General features: G+C 32.8%; 4 protein-coding genes and 1 pseudogene across 9 annotated transcripts; 3 read left to right on the forward strand and 2 right to left on the reverse strand.

Annotated features, from left to right (window-relative positions):
- The first annotated feature begins 1,149 nt into the window (after positions 1–1,149).
- On the forward strand, positions 1,150–3,248 carry LOC100795509 (type III polyketide synthase B-like; annotated as a pseudogene).
- Positions 3,249–3,551: 303 nt separating this feature from the next.
- On the reverse strand, positions 3,552–6,662 carry LOC100803652 (ER lumen protein-retaining receptor erd-2.2). Its single transcript, XM_003540435.5, has 6 exons — positions 6,224–6,662; positions 5,547–5,746; positions 4,641–4,781; positions 4,474–4,554; positions 3,911–4,035; positions 3,552–3,773 (listed from the first exon to the last, which is right to left on the reverse strand). The coding sequence occupies exons 1-6, from the start codon at positions 6,444–6,446 to the stop codon at positions 3,725–3,727; spliced, it is 819 nt and encodes a 272-aa protein (XP_003540483.1). The 5' UTR covers positions 6,447–6,662; the 3' UTR covers positions 3,552–3,724.
- Positions 6,663–7,633: 971 nt separating this feature from the next.
- On the reverse strand, positions 7,634–11,338 carry LOC100796039 (probable alkaline/neutral invertase F). 3 transcript variants are annotated; one of them, XM_014764424.2, is made up of 5 exons: positions 11,251–11,338; positions 10,006–10,471; positions 9,331–9,762; positions 8,528–9,086; positions 7,634–8,230 (listed from the first exon to the last, which is right to left on the reverse strand). In XM_014764424.2, the coding sequence occupies exons 2-5, from the start codon at positions 10,396–10,398 to the stop codon at positions 7,941–7,943; spliced, it is 1,674 nt and encodes a 557-aa protein (XP_014619910.1). In that variant the 5' UTR covers positions 10,399–10,471; positions 11,251–11,338; the 3' UTR covers positions 7,634–7,940. The 3 variants fall into 3 exon arrangements, with proteins under 3 accessions (XP_014619910.1, XP_006592038.1, XP_014619911.1); XM_006591975.3 differs by having other exon boundaries at positions 11,192–11,322; XM_014764425.2 differs by having other exon boundaries at positions 8,219–8,359; positions 11,192–11,322.
- An 8,920-nt stretch (positions 11,339–20,258) lies between these two features.
- On the forward strand, positions 20,259–23,733 carry LOC100813444 (uncharacterized). 2 transcript variants are annotated; one of them, NM_001400596.1, is made up of 2 exons: positions 20,259–20,753; positions 21,221–23,733. In NM_001400596.1, the coding sequence occupies exon 2, from the start codon at positions 22,750–22,752 to the stop codon at positions 23,140–23,142; it is 393 nt and encodes a 130-aa protein (NP_001387525.1). In that variant the 5' UTR covers positions 20,259–20,753; positions 21,221–22,749; the 3' UTR covers positions 23,143–23,733. The 2 variants fall into 2 exon arrangements, with proteins under 2 accessions (NP_001387525.1, NP_001387526.1); NM_001400597.1 differs by having other exon boundaries at positions 20,259–20,662.
- LOC100306014 (uncharacterized) lies at positions 20,303–21,615 on the forward strand. Of its 3 annotated transcripts, none has more exons than NM_001400580.1 (2): positions 20,303–20,753; positions 21,221–21,615. In NM_001400580.1, the coding sequence occupies exons 1-2, from the start codon at positions 20,504–20,506 to the stop codon at positions 21,226–21,228; spliced, it is 258 nt and encodes an 85-aa protein (NP_001387509.1). In that variant the 5' UTR covers positions 20,303–20,503; the 3' UTR covers positions 21,229–21,615. The 3 variants fall into 3 exon arrangements, with proteins under 3 accessions (NP_001387509.1, NP_001387508.1, NP_001236295.1); NM_001400579.1 differs by having other exon boundaries at positions 20,303–20,662; positions 21,221–21,609; NM_001249366.2 differs by lacking the exon at positions 21,221–21,615 and having other exon boundaries at positions 20,303–21,087.
- Positions 23,734–24,281: the final 548 nt, after the last annotated feature.

A 24,281-nucleotide genomic window follows, 5' to 3' on the forward strand; every position in this document is an offset into this window, starting at 1 on the left:
ATTATATAGGATTTTTTTATCTTATAATAAAGTATAAAAGGTCAAAAAAGTTTATAAGAAACAAAATTTATTGAGTGACTTTACCCTCGGTAGCTTGAGCATGTTTTTTAAATCAGTAACTGCATCTCCTTGGATGTGTGTGGTGCGATCTTAAAACATCAGTATAAAGAATAAGTAACTCATGGTGATTACACTATTAAAGTTGTTCTTAGAATAACACTAACCAAGAAAACTATAATACACATAAATACATTTTGTAGACATGCATGTTGCTGTTGCTTAGATTAGCATACATAATAATCATTATCGAATGCACACTGTATAATATAAGAATAGATCTTTAATTAATTCCTTCAGTTTTCGTTCAGTCTTTCCCCTTTTAGAATAGACACGAATACATATCACAAAACATGTATTTAGAGAGAAAGGGGATAAGAGGATTTATGCCTTCATTAAAGCTTGCATTTGTTCCAACCATCATCACTATGCAACTGGACTTTCATTTTTAAAGCTCACTAACACGTGATTTCTATTATTTTTTTTTATCAAACAATGGATTTTATTTAACATCAAATTATCTATTCAACTTATTTTATAAAATCAAATAGACGAATCAATTCAATTTTAATCCCAAAAAATGTTAGGTATATATAGGCTGTATTTTCCAATTGTAAGATACCATATTTGATTGGGAATGTATGGGATCTAATACTGGATACTGTGGCCCCCACCTTCCCTCTTCTCTCCATTTCTTGCCTTGCATTGTGTACTAGTTAACAAATCAATATTGTCCAATAATGTTGTTGTGAATTTTTCCTAACAATAGTATGATGTCGACGAACTTGATCATTAAAGTGGAAGTGCCTTAAGAATGTTCATGGTTGCTGCAATTTGTGTGGTTGATATAACTTCAACTGAAAATCAAATACCAACATCTTCCCATTGACTAATATAATACGATCTCCATGAACGACTTGCCTCCTAACCAACCCACATTTTATATTTATAATAACAGTCACGTGCATCATGTCTCACCCATAACAAACTTGTCACGCCAGAACCTCATAGACATGCTTTGGAGATTATATATACAACTAGTCCTGCTTTCTCTAGGTAGAGGAAATTAGATGCATCTTATATCACCACCAAATTAAAGAAGAAATATGGGAAACGAAGGTATAATGAATGGTGTTATAAAGCAGCGAGTCAACCCCGGGAAGGCTACCATATTAGCTCTTGGCAAGGCTTTCCCTCACCAGCTTGTCATGCAAGAGTATTTGGTTGATGGATATTCACAAACTGTGACAATCCTGAACTCAAGCAGAAGCTCACTAGACTTTGTAAGTACATAAATAAGCTTTCACCATTTCCGCTTTTCTATGTATATATAGGGATAATTATGATTCGTTGTCAAGTGATTTGTGCACTCTTTATTTATACCACACTTTACCATTTTAGCAGCTGGTTCTCGCATATGTTTATATTGTAGTTTGTAAACCATGTTTTGAATATACGTGTTTGTCTTGTTAAACATCATCAGGGTTGATTTTAAAACTTAAGTTTGCAATGAAGTTCATTTAATGCATATCTGGCAAAAGCCATTATCGGTTGTATTTGAACAATGATTACACAAAAGAGTTGGTTTGAAGCTAAACATAGCTACGCAAAAATTAATAAATAGAAAACCGTGCATATCACCAAACTGAGTTTAACAAGACAAACATGTATGCTCAAGGCAGCTGAATGAGACACTGACTTTGGCTCAATGTGATTTAAACAGGCAAGACAACCACAGTGAAAACAAGGTACGTGGTTATGTCAGAGGAGATACTGAAAAAGTATCCAGAACTTGCAGCTGAAGGCATCCCCACAGTGAAGCAACGGCTAGAGATATGCAACGAGGCAGTGACAGAAATGGCAATTGAAGCTTCCCAAACTTGCATCAAGAACTGGGGTGGATCTTTATCAGACGTAACACACTTGGTGTATGTGTCATTCAGTGAAGCTAGACTACCTGGTGGTGACCTTTACCTAGAGAAAGGACTAGGACTGAGCCCTGATACTCAACGAGTCATGCTCTATTTTGCTGGTTGTTCTGGCGGCGTGGCCGGCCTACGTGTTGGCAAAAGACATAGCTGAGAACAACCCTGGAAGCCGAGTGCTTCTTGCTACCTCAGAAACTACTATTATTGGGTCCAAACCACCAAGTGTAGATAGACCCTATGATCTTGTTGGGGTGGCACTCTTTGGGGATGGTGCTGGTGCCATGATAATTGGCTCAGACCCAATATTGGAATCTGAGAGGCCTCTCTTTGAGCTTCACACTGCAGTTCAGGAGTTTTTGCGACACACTGAGAAGAAAATAGATGGGAGGCTGACAGAAGAAGGAATAAGCTTCAAGTTAGCTAGGGAACTTCCTCAAATAATTGAAGACAATGTTGAAGGATTCTGTGACAAATTAATGAGTGTTGTTGGGTTTGAGAACAAGGAGTACAACAAGCTGTTTTGGGCTGTACATCCAGGGGGGCCAGCCATCTTGAACCGCATTGAGAAGAGACTTGATTTGTTGCCAGAGAAGCTGAGTGCAAGTAGACGGGCTCTCATGGATTATGGCAATGCTAGCAGTAACACCATTGTGTATGTGCTGGAGTTTATGATAGAGGAAAGTCTCAAGATTAGAAAGGATGGCAGAGGAGATCTTGAATGGGGCTTGATACTTGCTTTTGGACCCGGGATTACATTTGAGGGAATTCTGGCCAGGAACTTGTGTGCTTGAACCCTCTCACACACAAATGTGGCAGAAAGCTTATTGATATTATTATTACAGGATGTGTTTATGTAATACGTGACTCTATCAAAAGCATATTCAAGCTTATTGATATTATTATTAACCGCAAAATCCTTTCGAAGCAGTTTTATGAAGAATCCCTACAATGCTTATACGATCAATTGCAAATTTATCAGCAATTTATATAACGTTTAAAGATCGGAACTCCTTTTTGTGGCACATTCAACTAATACACAATAAAGATGGAAAGGGTCAATTTTGATAAAAGAATAGACTAAAAGATAATTTAATTTACTGTGAAACCTCTGATTGATGCAGGAAACAAAAACTGAACTGAATCGGGATTTCAATCTTTATTCTTTATAATGCATTCAACTAGAATGCAACCATGATTTAAAATCTAGGAAGGCTCCGAAAAGAGAATTCGAAAACTGAATGCAACCATTTTCGAAGATCGGTAAGGATTCCTCATGCATGATGAGCAGGATTCACATGGAGGCATGTCAACATTAACATTTAAGATAACATCTCTGGACTCAACAATTTAGATTTGCTTTGTGCAATGCACCATACATAAAACTCACAGTATTCCAACTGCATAGAATAGATCTAAACCGCACAGTCCACGCATTTTTACGTAGGCAGGGTTCAATCCAAGACTTACTGTAGAACTTGAGCACAAGGAATAGTTATATAACAATAACTAAATTCCAAGAGTCCAAGCAAATAGAGACTTTATGTGTAAAGCACTTCCAACCATATATAACAGTACCGTAAACATAAATATATTTAGTTTCTTTCATCCCCAACTTTACATTCCACCAAGGAACCAAACAAGTGTGTCAACACAAAATGTACTCGAACAAGGGTAACCAACCATAAAGCCTGATTAAGTTAAAATCAAATGTGACAGTACACACCAAAGCAGATCTTCAATCACACCACTCCAGAGGGAAGACGTAGAACAAGTTGTCCCCCGAAGACACTGCAATTAAATAAAAATAAATATCATGAGGACAACTGGACAAGAGTCATGCTGGAAAGATCTTGAGAAACTCTTCAGACTGTAAAATGAATGACATGGGAAAGAAAGAAAAGAACTATATTAGAAACTAAACCAACCTTTTGACATAATAGTAACAGAAATCTGCTAAGATGAAGGTCTGGACAATTTCCGAGATAAGAACCATTGATGGCCATAAACCATACCCCAAGGCCACCAGCAAATGCCCACGGCTATCTAACACCTGTAACAAGAAACAGTAAGTTGGTAGGAGACCAACAGTTGGAAAATCCAGTAGATACACCTTTAAAGAACAAACTAATAAAAGCAGCAATCATGTAACTGGTTTACTATCAAAATGGTTTTAACTTGATTTAGAAACTCAGAACACACCAACATTTGAATTTAAAGGGAAAATTAGATACAGGCAGAACATGAGAACATGCCCTTGTAAAAGTTCTGCTAGAGGAAAGATGTCTTAGTTGTACTATTTAAAATGAAAGAGAAACTAAAATTTATAAAATAATTTTCACATTTCAGTCCTTTCAACAAGATAGGCATTCCAAAAAATATTGGTCTTAGGGACACTGATCACCAGCATGTGTCAGAAAAAAAGTGAGCATCAAATTTGCAAATGAATAGAAGAATTGACTAATGCATTTTCGAGTTTTCATGAACAAACCTGAAGAACCCAATGAGCGCAGCTCAAGAATCTTGCAACACCCAATGCAAATACATAATGAGCTGTGAAAGGTTCAACAATCTGAAAGTATCAAATGAAACAGAAAAATAGAATCAGATCCCATACACAAAATGTTGGACAGAGATTCTTAAGTTAAGAAATAATACCTTGGTGTTCTGCATGACCCGCAGTTGGGGCAGGACTGAGACAGCTTCTAGATATACACAGAATGCCCAGGAAATCCTGTTTAATAAATGATGAGAAGTTGATGGATGAATGAGCAAGGCTAACACAGCACAGGGTACCACCTGCATCCAATTTCAAAAGTAAAGCAAGTTGACTCAGATTAAAGGTAATGCAAAAGTTACAAGCAATGAGTGACAAAATCACAAATTTATGAAAAGGAATAAGTTAAATCCTTCAAAGTAAACCGACAAGCAAAAGAAAGGAAGAAAGAGGGAGTAAAATGAAAGCCACACTCAGATATGGTCTGCAGCAGTTTTATTTGACATGATGGCACTTGGCTCTATTAAAATAAGAGCATCGTAGTAAACCATAAGCATAGAACATCCCAAACCCCACTCTAGTGTGGGGGATAGGATGAGTTTCAAGTTTTTGTTCACAAAAATAGGAACTCCACTTCATACAGTATCTTGGCATCATGTCATGGGAAACAATTCTCCCATGTCACTCTACAGATCCAGATTTTCTGGTATTATTCATCCAGAAGGCTGATTGCATTGGTATCATATTGATAATATGACTATTTCAATATAACAGAAAAATAAAAAAACAACTCAAGTGAAATTATGACTTTCAGTATCGCAATGCTACCACATCTCACAACTAATGACTTACTCAAATTGGGAGACATCCCATAGGACATAGCTACCATCTAAAGACACTATATGAAATGTTCAAACTCGGAAGGTCAAATTTCCAATTCCACCAGAATGAACAATATTAAAAAATGTTTCACCCAATACAATGTCACACTCCTTTGAAAGGACAATATAGATGGGGCTAGGCTTCTAATCTTAGGATGAAACAACAGGTGGAGCACTGGAACTTACCACATAGTATATTGCAAAGTTATCCTTCTCTTCCATGTAGCTAGCCTTCAGCTTAAAACGAATCATGTATATAACCCAGAGCGTTGTTACGAAAGTAGCGAAATCAAGTAAGGTGTGGATATCATATTCCATGACAAAACTGCAGTACAGCCTAACAGCTAAAAAGATAGCCGTTAATTCCTGGGATTTGAGTGATAACCCTGTGTACATCATTCAAAACCATTAGCAAAATGTAAACCGTATTTATATATATATATATATATATATATATATATATACCTCTCTCGTATGTCCAATAACAAAAGACAAGACATTGAATTGTTTGAGCCAACACACGCACGTAAATCAAATCAAGCAAACAGTGCCGACCGAATTGTCAAAAATAAATGAATAATTTGGGAGGTATACAAGAAAATAACAATCTTAAAGTAAAAATCAAATTTTGGTTAAGGAAATCTAGATGGATTAAATTAAAATCTGAGGAAACTAATCCCCCAAAAAAACTGATGTTTCTAATTTTATTTTCTAAGCATTCCATTCAATGAAATATAGTGTTGAAAGAGCTGAAAAGGAGAAACTCTTAACCTAGCCAGGCCTACACAATTAACAAATAGAAATAGAAGATAAATGTTTGTTGAAGATCAATAATTAAAACAAGTGAGTGGTGTTAAACGTACCAGCACATGTCCTCTCCTTCATGAGCTTGTAGATGAGGACGGAAATTCCGAGGGAGTGGACAGCCTCGGCAGCGACGAAGAGGTTGTCGTGATCGTGGACGATGAAGCGAAGGAGGACGAGGGCCGCCATGCCGGAAACGACGGCGAGAAAAGCCTTCACCTTTGGGGGCTGTCGCCTCACCCATGTCGTGACGGCGTGGATCGACGTTCTCTGAGGTCTCATGGGGTCGCTGATTCCAATCCCAATCCCAATCCTCCCAACACAAACACACACAACCAACGTTGGATTGGAACAAACTAAACAAGACCCCAATGCCAAAATGCAGATTGATTTTTTTTTTCTTTTCTCTCTCCAAAAGTTTCAATTCAACTCAAACACAAACAGATTGGTGAATCGTATAATATTTTTTTTTTTTTATGATAAACAAACACCAATAGGTGCCCTAAACCCTAAGGATATTATTTTAAAAATAAATATTACTATAAAATCAAGTATTATATCCATCAATCTGTTGGATATTATATCAATCATGAATATTAATTTTATCTTTTTCAATTTTTACCTTTTAAAATATATTTTTATAATTTTAATTTGATCTTATAATTAGTTCATTTTTTTTATCTCTTTCCATCTACCATATTCGATAATTAAAATAATTTTGTATTATAATATAAATTATTTATGATAAATCTAAAAGAATCATGTTTAAAAAAAATTATTTACTATCGATTTTAATTACAATTATACAACTTACATATTTAATTTTTTTCTTTATTATAAATTATTAAAATAAACATTAAAAATACTAGTTTAACATACTTTTTCATTAGCTATAAGTATTGAATAAGATATGTTCTCTTTTTTAAGATATTAATTTTCATAATTTTTTAAATTCTCTTTGCCCGGTCCATTAATGGCGACAATTAAGTATCATAATTGTAAATTAAAATACTAAACACATGCATGGAATTTGTAAGTCTTTGATTGTTCAAATCTACAATTACCTGACCCCAATTATTAATCATAAATAATCCGAATGAGTGACAACTAAATATCTGTAAATTGTCTACTTTTCATATGTAGGGAAATTATCATTAACACGAAGCAGTTTTCGTAGAATGGAGTTTTAGCCACCAATGAATTTTTCTTTATTCTATTTGAAAATGTGCTGCATTTGATGACACTTCACTCGTGAATAGATCTCGGAGATGAAATTTCATAGGATATAAGACTGTTTCATATTTATACTTTCTGGTCCGCTGGCCTTACAAAAAATTAATTAGCATTTAATTAGGTAAGAGATCTGGACACAATCAGTATGTAGTCTAATTCTACTTAACATAAACTGATAAAAGGATGGAAACTTAATAGGGAATCATAGGGCTGAATGATATGAATTGTATCTCGCATTTTGTTTGTGATGACGCAAACTATATATCAGCTAAATACATTCAATGTCTGGTGTTTAGTGATCTCGATCTAGTTTTACATATCATCCGCTAAAAAATTCATGCAATTCCTAAGAACGAACTTGTGTTTCTCTAAGCACTTAACTCTAGCACAATGCAATTAGCTAGAGATGCTTAACATAATGCATCTCAGAAAAATAGTACATAGAACCTAAAAGTACGAAACAAAATCTTGAGCTTCTTTTCAGTGTTGCCGCCCACCTTGCCCTTCTTAATTCCTTTTTTGCCATTGCAAGTCAAAATCAACTCACAATGAATTTGATCTTCTGAGCACAGGTTTTTGGTGTTTGTCTTCCTCTAGTGCCACCATACCTAAATGTGATGGATCGTCCAACAACATCTTAGCCACCAAGTAACCAGCAATGGACCAAGTTTGGCATTTGCGGGCTTGCTTCCCAATATAACGACCAAGCTTTCCATCATAATATTCGGGCCAGTTGTCCTTGAACAACCTAGTTTCAACAATTTCAAGGGCACGTTTTGCAATTTGGGGTCGTCCTGTCTTGATAGAGGCAGCAGCAAGAAGCCATAATAGAACTGCATCCACCACAATATCCAAAAATGTATCTCAGAATTTCTTCAACGATATGCTAAATGCCACCTTGCCTCAAAGGACCTCATGTTTACACTAGATAAAAGACTCTAAAGTATATCTCAATTGAGTACCTAATTAAATAACATGTTGTAGTGTTATCAGTAGCATTCACTGCTCTAATCTAAATAATAGAATCATTAATCTTTTCAAATAAAAGTATTGTGTGCAATAGTTACTGAAAATTCAAAGTTGTAACATAGTTCAATGAAAATCTGGCCTAAGGGCAGAAGAACGGATACCTGGCCAAGATCCTCCATTGTGGTAACTCCATCTAGTGTTTTTTGGGTCACATCCAGTTATGATTCGCCACTCATGGTTTTCAAGGGCTGGATAACAAACTTTTAGTGGCATCTCCCCAATCAGTTCCTGCCACCGAGATTCAATGAGATCCATGATTGCAATGGATTGCTCAGGAGTAGCCAAGCTGGACAAAATAGCTATGCAATTACCAAGGCAAAACCAACGGAAATCCATCCTAGCAGGACTGACATTCCCAATAAAGTAACCACCTTTAAGTGGCATGAAATCAAAAATCCAATCAGGTAGAGAATCAGGAATGACATTAAACTTGTTGACTGCAGTATGTGAGTATTCTTCTGTTTTGAAGCGATATACATTGTTAAGTTGCTTCAAATCCAACCAAAAATAGCTTCTCAGGTGATAGCTTAAGGCATGCAATCGTTTGGTAATTCTTTCTCTGAACTCCTCGCCTTCAGCATCTTCCTTTAGCAATATCAAGGCACACCTTAAAGCCATGAAGAAAAGTGCTTGAATCTCAATTGGATAACCATAAACACCCTGATATGTCAAAAACATGTGAGTAAGAAGAAATACTGAAACTGTGGATGTGTTTTCATTAATGGAGGCACAAAATTGGATTGTTCTTGACTAAATAGGATTGAACTGTTCACAATATTAATCTGCGAAACCAGAGAAACCTAGAACTAGAACAAAAATGTTTTCTTACAGCCAATTCCTTATTTTATTCTCTAGGCGATGTAAAATATGATGTTGCAGTTATCATAGAGTCCAACAAACTCACCATTCTACGATCTATCATGCAGCATCCATCCGCACATAGTAGAGTGGGGAAGGTGTCAAATCCCTCTGAAAGGCATAAATTCAAAATCAAGCGCATGCCCTTCTGACATTCAGGCAGTTCAGCCAAGGAATTGTCTCCTGTAGACTTTGTGTATGCACGAAGTAATATAATCCACCAAAATCCCGAATCAATAGGAGCAACCCGGCCTATTGCACTTTCACCAAAGTCTGCTATCAAGGTCTCATGGTTTCTGACTGGATCATGAAGTACTTTAAAACTTGCTGGCATTACTCCTTCTGCTAGGTGAAACTTATCAATCATTTTCTCCCATGATTGAAGGCGAAGGGTCTTCAAGATAAAATTTCTAACAATTTCAGGTTCCCCCTTCATCAGAAAAGCCAAAGCACTAGGGACAAAGTCTCTTACAAACACCTACACACAAGTATAACATCATAGGTTAACTCTCCTTAGCAACTCAAAAGGGGTAGAAATGGCATAATATATATAATGATCAAAGTCATTGATCTGGACAGATATAACCAACCCATTTTCAGAATTTCACAATCATTATTCATTTCCTAGTACATTACACAAAAGTTTATTTAATTTTGAAAACCACACACTCTCCAGAAAACAATAAGTGGAGGCAATTAGGAGATGACAACATGTGTGCACCTGGTCGTAATTGATTTTCTCATCAGAACTATCCATAGCAGCAATTGTACCAACACGCTGACCACGAAAATACACCAAGGAACGCATCAGAGCTTCCCAGCCTTCAGATACTATTGGATGTGATTGTGGATCCAATACCAATGATCCTGGGGTATTCATACCCGATTTTGGCTGAAGAGAAGCTGCCTTATCAAGATGGTCTATTGAGTAAGAAGAGTTCTCAGAAACTTTGGACAGTTCACTTAGTGATCTTACTTCGCATGATTTGCATCTTTCTATAGGCCTTGGCTTGTCTACCTTTGTGAAATCAAGTTCCTCCTCATCAGCTTCTGCCGCAATACATAGTGCATCTGTACTTTTAAAACTTCCGTTTTGATTTTGACACCAATCCATGGTAAATGAAGATATTTCCAAATTCTTAACGGCGAGAAAGAGTATTGTAACTACAGTAGTAGTTATCAAAAGCCTGCGATTGAGTTATCATACAATCAATGAGAGAAAATTAAAATAAAATTAAACCATGGCACCAACTACGCATGGTGCATTATGGATTCCCAAAAGCAGATATTTAGAAAGTCATGCTTCCTTTTTATCCAAGTGACTGTTATTCGCACATACAGGTTCCTAAACAACGCCTATAGTTAAGTATTGCGATTAATGAACAATTTAACATTCACCAGAGGTGACAAATGATGAAGTTTAAAAATCACATACCTTTAATTTCAAGTGATTTTAATTATCAGTTAGGAAAGGGGAAAAAAATAACAGAATGGCATATTCATTCATCCAGCTAGTGTTACAGATGTCTTGCATAAATCAAAAGATAATAAGACACTTTCTTATTGTACATTCTCTATGACAAAGGTGGTTAAACATCATGAAATTCAAGTTCGTTAATCTTTTGATAGTAAAACAGAGGAGGGACAATTCTTTCATGCATGCAAGAAAAAAAAGGTATGTGATTTTTAAATCTCATCATTTGTCACCTCATATTTTCACAACTCATAATTTCACAGCTTAAAGAATATCATATACAAGAAAAAAAAAAGATCAAGAAACATAAAAATAATGGTAAAAAATCAATCGTTCAAGTTGAAGCAAGAAAGAAGGAGAATAAAAATTCTGGGAAGCCAAGGAAGAAGAAAAAGAAATAGAATGAAAACTAGGTACATGGAAAAGAACTAACCCGAGAAGGGGAAGAAAAAGAAGAAATGAGAGAGAGAGAAGGGTGTTGCCGAAGCGTACGTATATATTGCAGAAGTGAAAGAAAAATCACATGCAAGAAGCAGAGCAAGTGGGTGGCTTCTTCTTACTTCAATTATGCAATGCTTTGTACCTTACGGTTTCTGTAGTCTTGTGTTGTGGGGAGAGTAATGACGTATATTTAATAGCCACGTAAATCTTATAGACAAAAACAAAATTGAATGGAGAAATATACTTTGAATGTGTTCTTTTTGTTTTTTTTTTTTAAAAAAAAGGAATTGTGAATGTGTTCTTATTAATATATTTTTTATTTTTGAATAAAAATTTATATAGAACTTTTAAGTAACTTTGGCCTATACTAGTTTAATTCATCATATTATTCATCCAAGAATAAAAGAATGTGTAAAATAATGCTAAAAAACTGATTCCAACTGTTTAAAGGTATTAGTTATTAATTAAAAAGTACTTACTGTTGTATTAAATATTAAATACATTTAATATTTACTTTTATAAGTAATTAGAGATCAGAGGAAGAGTTTTGACGGTAATCTTATTTAACTCGAATAAAATTATTTTTAGTAAACCAATGTATTTGATTTAGATAAAAAAAAATTACTTTTAACAGATGATTTTGAAAAAAAATATTAAAACTTAATATAACAAAGAGTGTTTACATCATATAACAAAGGTATTAATTTTTATATAAAGTATAACACTATACATTAAATATATTTTGTTTCCTATTTAGACCATTGAACTTGAACACGAGCCATCAAGTTAATCAGTAAACACAATCCATATACTCATCATATTTCATATGTACTACTGGAATCCCTTTGGACTTATCACTTTCTTCTTAGAAAAAGTTGCCCTCAAATCTTGAAATAACGGGAAACATGCCAAACTTAGAATTCTAATTTGCAAAGACTCTAGCACTAACTGATTGTGATCCCAATGTTTGATACCACATAACCTAAGAACAAGTTGGTATTTTTCTCTAAAAAGATCTAATTATACTAAACCTTACTGTTTAACTAACTCGAAGTTAATTTGTAACCCAATAATATATCAAGAACTACACTCCATAATGGAGAAGATAAGAATGATAAACCAAGTAGACAATCCAGGGTTGCATCTTTTATGAGTGTCCAAAGTCCAAACCAATAAATTTATTCATATTTTTTTTCTTCAAAATGGGTTCTGTATAAGTAATGAGTAAGGTGGTCTAATCTGGACTGAACGATAAAACTTTTTGAGTAAGAATTGAATTAACTGAAAACAAAGATTAAATAACAGATAAAGAAATAAACTTGGTGAAGTTTATAATGCTAAAGAGTATTTTGGCTTAATGAAAAATCTCAATATTGATTTTTTAAAACTGAACATAGTTTTAAAGATATACATTATTTTTTATTCTTTAATAGTTTTATTAGTTATTAACATTATTTTACTATTCATTTTTTCATATATTTTTTACAATCAAGAAGAACAATTTTATTATTACTCTAATCAACATATAACCCCAAACAAATAGAAATTATTATGTGATCATGGACCACCACTTGTCCATATGATGCATATGCAGCAGGACTTAAAAGAAAGGCACAACACAACCAAAAGTGGAACAATGTGGCTAGCTTCAATTCAATAATGGCACTACGATTCAAAAAAAAAATATATATATATCACCAAAACAAAAAAAGTTGTTGTGTTGCTGTGTATGCTTTGTACGACGGGGAACATGTTTTACTCTTGCATCATTACACGAACCCTTTTTTTAATTTTGATATATTTTTATTATTAAATGATTTTTTTTAATTCTCAAAATAAGTACGTAGGACTTATAAAAAAGTTTTATCCAATATAGGGTGGACTTTTTTTTTTTTATGGACAGGGTGGATTTCATAACATTGTTTGAAATAAAAAGTTTACCCGATATATAGGGTGGATCGGACTTAATAGTGTTGTTCGAAAGAAAAAAATGAGTAAAGGATAATTTAGTCCTAAATTTATATTTTACTGCCAGTCTATAAAACTAAAAAAAAAAACTCGTCTCTGAAATTATTTAAGATTTCATTTAAGTTTCTAAAAATAATTTTCCTTTTTTTTATTTTTGTCCCTAAACTTATATTATTATCACTTATGTTCCCGGAACGGGGATACAAATGCGAAAAATGAATTAATTTCAATTACTCAAATTAAATCCTATGAATATCAGAAATTTTATTTGAGTTTTACTTAGTTTTAGAGACTAAAATGACGAAAAGATACAATTTCAAATACTTTTAGAGACTATCAGAAATTAATTATTTATTTGAAAATATTAAACAAAATCATTATTAACACTTCGTTCATTATGATTTTTTGTTATTATTTATTAGTGTAATTTATATATATTTATACTTTTAAGATAGTTATTGTAAATTTTTAAAAAAATCATATATAAAAAATTAATAATTAAATAATAGTATATAAATTACATAAAAAAGATTATATAAGTTTCGTTAAATAACTTTGGCCTATATTTTAATTAATGAAACATGTATTATCTTATCCACATGATGATATTAAAAAAAGTGTCAAAACAGTTCCTAAAAGTTTCGTTAAATTTCTTTAGATGTCTCTCATTTTTACATCTACAATAATCTTTTAATCTTTTAGTTGTTTGAAAAATATTATAATGTGTATCCATATAAGGAAGATTAATTTAAACATTAAAAAAACAGAAATTTTATATGATGAAATTTCAAGAAACTTCAGACATATCCGTGTAACTTACTCAAAAATTATTATTAAAAAATAATAGTTAGAAATTATTTATAATTAATTAAAAGTATTTAATATGTTAATGCTTTCTAATTAATTTATTTTCAAATATTATTTGTAAAACTTAACTAAATTTTTAGTTTGAATGTAATTATGTTTAAATATTTACAAAAATGTGTGTATGCACGCGCGCACCTATTTATGAAACTAAATTCTCTTCATTTCATAATTTTACAAAACAATTGAAATGTCTTTTAAATTTTTTCCTAAAATTTATTCTGCAAAACACACATAATTAACCGAACAATTTTTTTTTATTGTCTCATTTGTTGTAGTATGAGGTCAAGGGTATCCTTCATGTTCAAGGAGATAATAATTACTCTATTTGAATAGGACATTCATAGACATCAAAGTTTAGTAATCCTATATTTATTTTGAGATAACTGATTAAACTAAAACAAGCTTACGTCAATTGATATATGCATTATTAAGTTTTATTGTCTGTTTGCAGTTACATCTCAAAACAATTTTTATACTTTGTTTGGTGCCAAAAAATTGTTTTTTATAAGACCTATTTTTATTTTATTTAAAAGGGAAGCCAATGAGATAAGTGAATTTTAAGCAAAACTTACAAGAAAAAAAAATCTATTTAGTTGTAATATAGTTTCGTGAAAGAAATAAACCATTAAGAAGATTAAATATACATATAAAAATAAAATGAGTAGTTTGAGCTTATTGAGAAAAAGATTGGCTAATACAGTAACAGAATGACATCTTTATATGTCTGCATTATTTATTCAAGCAAGCCAAGTAGTCCTCTGACCAAAGAGCCACTCTGATGGGGTAACAGGTTATGCCAAAACAGTAACTACAATGGAATAGAGCAATATGCAGCAGAATAAATTCGGCCAACTTGGAAGAGCATATGAGAAACACTAACAATATACCATAGACAATAGAACACAAACTAACTAGAAAGTGAAAAAACGGATAAAAAACACGGGTCATCCAGACAAAAAAAATAATTTTACTATGATCAATAAGAGTACATGAGTCTCCATCAATCAGCCAAACAAACCATGCACCAATGCTTACAAAATGAGAAACAAGATGAATAAACACAGCCAATACAGGGCTGCTAGTGCAAACAGATTTGCTCACACTCCAAACTTCTAATCATCGACTTAACCATTGTAAACCAAGAACCACATCTTTAGAACCTGCTGACCGAAAACTCCAGTTGTGATTGAACGGTGTTTGCCAAGTGAGCATGTGAGTTGTTTTTTTCTCTTCTCTTCACATCACATCCCGAAAGTCATGAAGAAAAGTGACAGAAGAATACTCACATACTGCATTCAACAAGTTTAGTGTAATTCCAGATTATCCAGATAATTGGATTTCTAATTTCATGTCACCTAATGGTGGTTATTATATTGGGAATGTCAGTCCTGCTGGGAAAATTTTCCGTTGGTTTTGCCTTGGAAATTGCATAGCAATTTTCACTGAAGTATGTTACAATTTTTTGAATTTTCAGTCACTAGTGAATGTAATACTTTTATTTGAAAAGATTAATGATTATATTACTTGGATTATTCATTGCTCTAATCTAAATAATAGAATCATTAATGTTTTCAAATAAAAGTATTTTGTTCACTAGTTACTTACTGAAAATTCAAAATTGTAACATAGTTAAATGAAAATCTGGAGGGCAGAAGAATTGATGCCTGGCCAAGATCCTCCATCTGGTGTTTATTGGGTCACATCCAATTCCACTCATGGTTTTCAAGGGCTGGATAACAAACTTTGAGAGGCATCTCCCCAATCAGTTCTTGCCACCGAGATTCAATGAGATCCATTATTGCAATGGACTGCTCAGGAGTAGCCAAACTGGACAAAAATGCTATGCAATTACACAGGCAAAACCACGGAAATCTTTCCTAGCTTACATTCCCAATAAAATAACTACCATTATGTGGCGTGAAATCAGAAATCCAATCATCTAGACAATCAGGAATTACACTAAACTTGTTGATGGCAGTATGTGAACATTCGTCTGTTTTGGAGCGATGTACATCATCAAGTTGCTTCAAATCCAATCAAAAATAGCTTCTCAGGTGATAGATCAAGGCATACAAATGTTTGACAATTTTTGCTTTCAACTCTTTGCCTTCAGCATCTTCCTCTAGCAATACTGAAAGGTGTGCCTTGATATTGCTTTTCTTCATGGCTTTAAGGTGTGCCTTGATATTGCTAAAGGAAGATGAAGGCAAGTAGTTGAAAGCCTGATATGTCAAAAAAAAATTAAGAATAAATACTGAAACTGTGGATCTGCTTTCGTTAATGGAAGCAAAAAATTGGATTGTTCTTGACTTATAAATAGGATTGAACTCTTAGAACTTCCATTTTGATTTTGACAGCAATCCATGGTAAAGGAAGATATTTCCAAAATCTTAATGGCGACAAAGAGTGTTGTAATTGCAGTAGTAGTTATCAAAAGCCTGCAGTTGAGTTATCATACAATCAATACTGCATGCTTCATTATTGACAATACTTCAAAACCAAAGTAAAACTTGCCATATGATTTCAAACATGCATCATTTTATGGATTTCCAAAAGTAGATATCTAGAAACTCATGCTTCCTTTTCATCCAAATGACTGTTATTCGCACATACAGGTTCCTATAAATAACACCTATAATTAAGTATTGTGATAATTAATGAACAATTGAACATTCACCAGTGTGATGAGGTTTACAAATCTCATACCTTTAATTTCAAGTGTTTTTAATTATCAGATTTGGAAAGGGAAAAAAAAATAACATAATGGCACATTCATATATTCATCCAGTTAGCGTTACAGATGTCTTGCATAAAACAAAAGATAACAAGAGACTCAATCCTATTGTACATTCTTCTATGACAAAGGTGGTTAAACATCATGAAATTCAAATTCGTTAATCTTTTGATAATAAAGGGAGGAGGGACAATTATTTCATGCATACATACATATACAAGAAAAGCCAAAGAATACAACGTGACAAAATTAAAGCCATTTCAGCGTGGCCAGAGAGTAACTCGTATTTTCACAACTTAAAAGGCCAAGAAACAAAAAAATAGATATAAATTGACATAATAACCTGTGCCCAAATTTGTAGACATTTTTTATATAGATATAAATTGGCATAAAAGTTTTTAGTAATCTTAGTTTGAAGAAAACTTAAACTAAAAGGTTTTAACTATTTTATGTTAATTAATTCGGAGTCTTTGGGACTATGTAAATCGGTTGAACATAATATGTGAATAATTATAAATTTTTTGACACTGTTTTTTATTCCTATTAATAAAAAAAATCATCTTAATTAACAACATTAACAATTCCAACGTACAGAATTGGCTTGGCTCCCTTCAGCTGGAGTATATGTTGTTGCCATGTTTCATAGTAGGCAATGACGTACATCAACAACCACTGATTTTTAATAGGCAATATATTGATAAATATGATTGAAGACTAATATGCATGCCTATCTTAATCCCCACTTTTTTTTTTATTGAACGGGACGGGGAAGAACCACCCAATATCAGATATTATTTTCTTGTTTACTTTTTCTTATATAGCATTGTATGATTAGATTGTAGGAATACAACAACACATGTGAAAGAGTAAAGTTTCTTTTAACTTATATTGCATTTTGTTGAGAGATTAATTTTATGACTTTCAATTCTAAGAATATTTTACTTTCGAAAACAAAGATAATTAGACTTTTACAAATTTTTTTCCCAAGACTTTTATACATAGCCAGCAATTTCATGAGTTAAAGGATAAACAATTATTTTATCTAAACGTCAAATAATTAAAATCATATTTCTATCTCAATTTTAATCTTTATCGTATATGTACATTTCAAAAATATTTTTCTAATAGTGTGTTTGGATAGAGGAATTTAGTTGAAAAATTCATTTTTTTAAGAAATTTAAAATGATTCATAATAAAATAGCTTGTTTGAATAGAATATTTGAAAGGAGATTTAATTTTTGATATTTTTATGAATCATTTTGATTGACTAAAACAATGGAATTTCAAATTCTCTAAAAAAACATAGAATTTGAAATTCTTTTTTCAGAGATGTTCATTCTAACTCATGTTTTTGTTCGCGACTCTTTCTCGCTCAACACTCACAACTACGGGTGACCAAAGTTTTTACGGCTGACATCGACATAAGTTGTTTTTTATTGATGTTGGCCGAGATTTTTGCGGTCAGAATTTTTTGTATGATGTCAACCAAAACTATTTTTTGTCGATATCAGCTAAGATTTTCTTAGATGATATTGGTTAGGGTTATTTTCTCACTAACATTAGTCATGGGATTTTTTTGTTGACGTTGGCCAAGGATTTTTTTTGCCGTTGTCATCCAGATTTTTTCAGTTGATGTTGACCAATGATTTTTTTGGCCGACGTTGGCTAGATTTTTTCTACTGACATCGATCATGACTAACTTTTGAGTAGACACCCGTTAGGGTTTTTTAGCCGACCTCAACTAGGTTTTTCCACCCAAAGCTATTTTTTAGCCAATATTGACTAAGGTTATTTTTCAGTCAATGTTAACTAGGGTATTTTTGGTTGATGTCAACTAAATTTTCTTAATTGACATCGATTAGGATTTTTTTGCCGACATTGACTAGGGTTTTTTGGCTGACATCAGTCAGAGCTATTTCTTAACCATATTAGCTATGTTTTTTGGTTGATGTTGGCTAGATTTTTTTTTCTGCTAACACCAACTAGGTATTTATGATCGATATCGGGTATGACTATTTTTAGTCGACATCGACTAGGTTCTTACAGTCGACATCCACTAAAGTTTTTTTGGTCGACATCGATCAGAACTATTTTTTAGCCAACATCAGTCAAGACTATTTTATAGCCAATGTTGGGTAGGGTTTTTTGTCTGACATTGGTCAGGGCTATTTTTTAGCCAACTTCGACCAGGAATTTTCGGTCAACATTGACCAATGATGTTTTTCGACCGACATCGGGTAGGTTATATTGATCGGCATCGACCAAGCTATTTTTTAGCCAATATTAGATAAAAAATTTTGTCAACACATGCTAGGATATTTTAGGCCGACGTTGGCTAAAAATAACCTTGGTCAATGTCATTCGAAAAGACCCTAGCCGGTGTCAGCCAAACAAACCCTAGTCGACGTTGATAAAAAACTTAGCCAACATCGACTAAAAAATAGACTCAACCAACGTTAGCCGAAAAATAACCTCGACTAACGTCAGCTGACAAATATTTCCGACATACTTTGACAAAAAAATCCTATTTGATGTCGACCGAAAAATAGCCTTAATTGATGTCGGTTTGAAAACATCACTTGTTGTGGTCAGACAAAACAACCCTAGTTAAATTATCAATATTTTATATTTTTAAGTTATTAAAAATTGAAAAATATTTTTTAATTAATATTTCAAAATTAGATTGTGTTTATTTTCTATAAAGTTTAGTATTTAAATTTCATCTATTTAAAATATAAAATTGAAATTTTGTTTATGGTGAAAATTGAATTGTCCTATCTAAACAAAAAATTTAAGATTGAAGAAATTTGAATTGATTTATCCAAACAAAGCATTTGAAAAATGAAAGAAATTAAAATCAAAGTAATTCAAATTCTAAGCATTTTAAATTTCCTGAAATTTTAAAATTTCTAATCCAAACACAAGTAAGATCTAAAGGAACAATGACTTTTTTGCAAAAAAAAGTTGTGAATCCAAACATAGCCTATTTGTTTTAACTTTCCATGATCAAGCCAGTTTGTCTTGTGAAGGGGAGAACAATAATCACCCTCTTCATTGAGGGTGCACAGATCAAGTCAATTCGGTTTTGGAAAGAAAAAAAAATCAACTTATCAAAATCAAATGGTCCGGTTTAGTTTGAATTTAAAAAAAAAATCAATGAAAATATAAGTTTAGTGGAAACTGATCATTTAAATTTCTTAAATATATATGGATCTTTTCAATTCCAAAAAATATAAATTACCTGACAATGGAACCAACAAGAATCGGATTTCAACCATTTGGTTCAATTCAATTTGTCGGTAGAAAGAACTGAACTGTTTTATGAATTTTGACAACGAGGGGTGAATAAGATTTGTGTATGTTTATATATAATTTTGAAGCAAATTGAAATTAAATAATGTTAAGCTCCAAAGAGTTCCATACGTGCTAGTTGACCCCACAATTTGGTATGTGTGATGATAATTTCGTCATTCTCACGGAATATGATAGCCAGATAGATAACATAAAAAGAGCAACTACGTACCAAATTTTTGTGTGGAGGACAAATAATGCATATTAATATGTTCCTTCCTTCTTGTTGAGATTCCCTTTGATTTGTTTTATATAATAAAATTCCATGTTATGTGGGTAGAGCCTTAATTTCCTTGCTTGCTATTGTAATTGTATGCTATGCTTTGACTTAATCGTTCTGAATCTTCTTCTATAAACCTTAATTGTTATTTTTTCAGGCCTTCAATGGGTTACTATTATTGTAAACCCAGGCCTTGTGATACTCATACTCCCAATGTTGTTCTGATCTTGGCCGTGGCCTTGATTCTTCTATGTGCCCCAAAGTTCTTCTCAGGTGAAGCAGAGGAAGAAGAAGATGAAACGAATAACACCTCACCTTTTCAGGTACCAATAATCATAGTACTCATCCTGCTTTTGTTGTCCTTTTTGGGAGGTTCAAGAAGAAGGGTTTGTGTCAAGCCACCATATTGTCAGTGTACGTATGCCTGCTACTGTTACAGATAGTGTTATTGATGTGATCATAGCTTCAATCTCTATGTTCGTGTGCATGAAAAAACATCAATGGCTTTCAGTTGCGATGACACAAAAAAAAAAAATCTTCAACACCTTACCGCTTGATGAGAATGAATGGTATTGTGTTTAATCAAGTATCATCTGTTATCTTTATATTGTCCTTATAAGATAATGTAATTTATTCTTTCATATTGTCGGTGCACCAAAATTTCATGTTACTAAAGTATTACCGGACAGTAATTCTAATGTTCCTATTTCTTATATTCTTATCGATCAAGTCACATTATAATTTAAACATGTTATGTTGTATGATTGAATTTTCTTGCATTTTTGAAGTGACCACTCTGTGTTTAGTTAAATTGTTATGCTTTTAGCTAGATAGATTAGAATTGGAAGCTGGAAGAAATGAATTTTTCTTTTGGATTGCAGTTTGCTGATATACCGTAAACCGTAGGCAAACAGAATCACAACTGCAATGATCCACACGAGAGTTTATGCATGATCCTTGTGATGAGAAATGGTGTACCATCTGATTTACAATATTAAAGGGTTGTTTATAATATACTGTACAGAGTACCCATGATACCGGTGCACCACATTTATTGAGTGCATGGTGGAAGCCAGGAAGAGAAATAAACTAATATATGTAATAAACAAAGAAATAAGAAGAAAAATTAGGTGTATGATTACGTGTTTCGTTTATTTTATTTTCAAAAAAATAAAATATAAGATTTTCTATGCAGTGATGTGATCTAGTTGGTTGAGTAAGGTGTATAAATTATTATAAATTTCTTGTTATTTATGTTTGATTTTTATAAATAAAAAAATATTTTTTTTTCAGAGAATGCTATCAATAATGAAAACCTAAGAATTTATGAGAGAGAGAAGGTCAAGGGGAGTAGAAAAAAGAGGAAAACCGGAAAAGTGTGACTTTATTTTTATAGTAGGTAATGGCCCATCAATCATCAATTACCCAAGAATGGCCCATATGTCCCCACCACACTAGCTCCATTATTTTTTATGATAACTATCTCTGATTCAATCTAATGCGGTATCAGTTTCAGCATTGAAGTGTGGACTACCCATAATTAGCACTAGTTAAATTCTAGCAGAAATGAGGCGCATTTGAAGAAGTTGGACAGAGACATCTAAAATGCGTTAAAAATGCAAATAGTGTTGTTTGAGGTAATCATTTTTTGTTGAACATTGTAGCAATCACTTGAGTGGGAAGTGGGCGAAAGAGACACCAAAGAAAAATCATACTTTTGATATAAATCGGTACCAATTTTTCTCTCTTCAGGTCTATATCAATTTAAGTTCTTATGAAAATAATCACCAAGTTATATAAAAATCACCATCCAATTGATTAATAGTATAGAACTTTTTGTTCCATGTATTCAGATTAAACACTTAAAGTAGTTATTACAAAACTCGTAATGTTTAATTATGTGATCGTCTATATGATTAAATATTTCTGTAAAAACATTTCAATTAAATTCTTACAAAAAAAATCTCAAAACAATTAGAGATTAAATAAAAATATTTCTAAAGTGCTAGACAGTAACTGAAAGCTGTCATCTGCGGGCAAAATCGGACAATGCTCATAATGTGCATTTACACAGTCCAAGTTCCAACCTAGCAGATCAAAGTCAATTAAATTAAAACTCCGAAAAATAACACACATTTGTTATTGTATGTTGTACAAGTAGCATGCCAATACCATTAACTTCTTCAGTAAGGAAATTTTCTAACCTCTTTTTCAGAAGTACCTCTCTTGTCTTGACACATTTCAGTTCCACAAATCAAACAACACAGAATCACTAACAGAGTACAACTTAGTTCCACAATTAGGCCACCCACCAAATCGGTCACTCACTCCTATGTTTCACTTTGCTTTATTAAAAAAAAAAGTCCTCCAAGCTTCTCACTTCGGAATTCCCCGAAGACCATAAAATTCAATGGCTTATGGTAGAAGCAGAGCCTCCTCTGTTTTGGATGGCTTCACTCTGAATCCCCTGCCGTATCCTGTTCTGTTAATCTTATCGCTGATCTTCATCTTCCTTGGCGTTTCATGGTACTTTTCCTACGAAGAAGTGGTTGAAACTGCTGAACAACAATTGGGTTGGTTACTTTTTTGCACCCCTGTGGTGCTAATTCTCATAGTTCGTTGGCTATCATCAATGGAAAATTCATATTGGTTCTTCTCTGCTTCATTACCGGGGGAAAGGCGGGGGCGAACTCACCAAGGCCTTTCAGAAGGGAGCTCTCCATGGGGTGTGGCTGCTTTGATCCTGGTGTTGCTGATAATGGTGCAATATCAATCCAACTTTCTGGATAGCTGGTTTGTTTGATTTGGAATTTTTTATCTTGTTTTTCTATAGGTTGGTTTAACTTTTATGTGCCTTTTGATTTTTGGTTTTTAGTAACTACTATTAGTCTATGTAAAAATCCTTTGAGTAGTGTAATTTGTAAATATGTAGATACATATGTGATGGTGTTTGTATGAATACATGAATCATATTCAAGGTGATTAGGTGATTCTCATATGGCTGTGTCCCTTCCGATTGATGGCAAAGATAAGATGAAACTGAGAGTCCGAGTTAAATTCTAAGGTGGTGATTCTCATATGGCTTTTGGAAAAGACGGTTGCTGTTTGCATTTGTTCTTTTAAGTTAAATTTGATTGAACAAAAGCAATTTCACAAGTCATGACAAAATGAAACAAGTATTTCTAATATGAGTTTTAAGAAACTTATTGACAAACCAAACTTCACTCAACACTCGGATAAAAGGAAGGGGAAGAAACGCCATCGTCATGAAATTATGGAATTCCTCTGACTCTACAAGCTTGGTCATTCGCACCAGTTTTATTTTATTTTTTATTATTCATTCGGATCAATTCAAAAGAAAAATGTCCAGATTATTTATGAAATTATTCTTCACTTATGCAGCTTAAATCATAATATATATATATATATATATATATATATATATATATATTACAATGCATTTTCTAGAACAATTTTAGCTAGTTAAGTATAAAAAAGGGAAAGGCATATATTTTGTCTTTATGTAAATTTGAATTTAACATTAGCAAGTTTCATTACATAAGAGACTAGTAAATGAAACGCATAATGAATTACAGTATAATGTTTAAAAAAAAAAAAGCAATTTATTTGAAGCGATAAGGTTTTCGTTCACAAGGGAAAAATAGTTGTTACTTGTTACGCATTCCTATTAACTAGTCCTGCTTTCATAAATTTCACCAACACAAGCACAAGAAAATGATAGCTAGAACAAACCATTGAATTGCTACGTGCATATCAAATTCCAATTTTTTCACAAGTGAAAGGACTAAAAATTAATTTACATACAGAATATCAGAAAATAATTTAGTAATATATCAATATATGTATATATGACCTGCATGTGAACAAGAACAAAAAAATATTTCAACAAAAGCTGTCTTATACTTGTGTGTGTGGTGATAA

This window comes from Glycine max, chromosome 12, assembly GCF_000004515.6.
Source record: "Glycine max cultivar Williams 82 chromosome 12, Glycine_max_v4.0, whole genome shotgun sequence".
NCBI lineage: Eukaryota > Viridiplantae > Streptophyta > Magnoliopsida > Fabales > Fabaceae > Glycine > Glycine max.